Source organism: Sinohyriopsis cumingii, chromosome 4 (genome assembly GCF_028554795.1).
Source record: "Sinohyriopsis cumingii isolate HCF-2022 chromosome 4, ASM2855479v2, whole genome shotgun sequence".
Lineage (NCBI taxonomy): Eukaryota > Metazoa > Mollusca > Bivalvia > Unionida > Unionidae > Sinohyriopsis > Sinohyriopsis cumingii.
This window is the reverse complement of record NC_142964.1, coordinates 124,412,749-124,413,565: the sequence shown is the minus strand read 5'-3', so window position 1 is coordinate 124,413,565 and position 817 is coordinate 124,412,749. Positions and strand designations below refer to the sequence as shown.

General features: G+C 30.8%; 1 protein-coding gene across 1 annotated transcript in view; it reads right to left on the bottom strand.

Moving 5' to 3' along the window:
- Positions 1 to 673: 673 nt before the first annotated feature.
- LOC149802037 (uncharacterized) overlaps positions 674 to 817 on the bottom strand; it is a 316,208-nt gene continuing 316,064 nt past the window's right edge. The window contains exon 88 of the mRNA XM_089956881.1: positions 674 to 715. Within this exon, the coding sequence (XP_089813007.1) occupies positions 674 to 715 (42 nt within the window). The remainder of the gene's footprint in view (positions 716 to 817) is intronic.

Sequence of the window (817 nt, the reverse complement as noted above, 5' to 3'; positions counted from 1 at the left end):
TAAAAATAGTGGTCATTGGTTGCATTCAGGTGGTCACTCGTGACTAAGTAAATATAATAAATTATTCATATTATTACTGTATTATAATATAATTAAGATTATGCTTATTTATGAATAATATGGTAGTTACTATGTGAATAGCTTTTGTCTGTTTGCATCATAACTTTTGTACAGCTTTTGAGTCAGGGAACGTTATTTTGACTAGATCTGAAAAATGATCAGAAAAGGGAGATTATGATTGGCTATAAAGTTAGCAAATAGTGTCTCAGCATTTGCAACTTTATCCACATTTGATGCAGATTCCTCAAACATGGATTTCATTAAGGGCATATTTGCAGTTAATATGCTTTTATGAAATTGAGTTTCTGCATAACACTTGATGTCATTCTTGCAGTGGAAACAGATTTTAAAATCAGCAGTATAGGAAGAGCAGTATCGGTATTCATGTCCCTTCAAACTTGATTCCAATCATTAAAATTATATTTTCTATCCATCATTGAATTTTGTTTGATATTTCTGTTGCTTAGATTTTGGCATTTTGGTATTGGGAAATAGTACAAACTTAGATATCTTGACAGACCTTAAAGTCACAACAACACTGTTTTATGCCACTTAAGCTCTTAAGTAATCCAGTGATAATTATCATCTTTAATCCAGTCCTAATTACATTTGGTTATACTTTTGGCCTCAAATCAATTTTAACAACTTCCAAGTACTGAAGCAGAAAATACCCTCTTGTGAGAATCCAAGTAATGTTAATCATTTTATGCTAATTGAGTTTTCTAGTAACCCAACCATAATCAGTGATTGTCTTTAA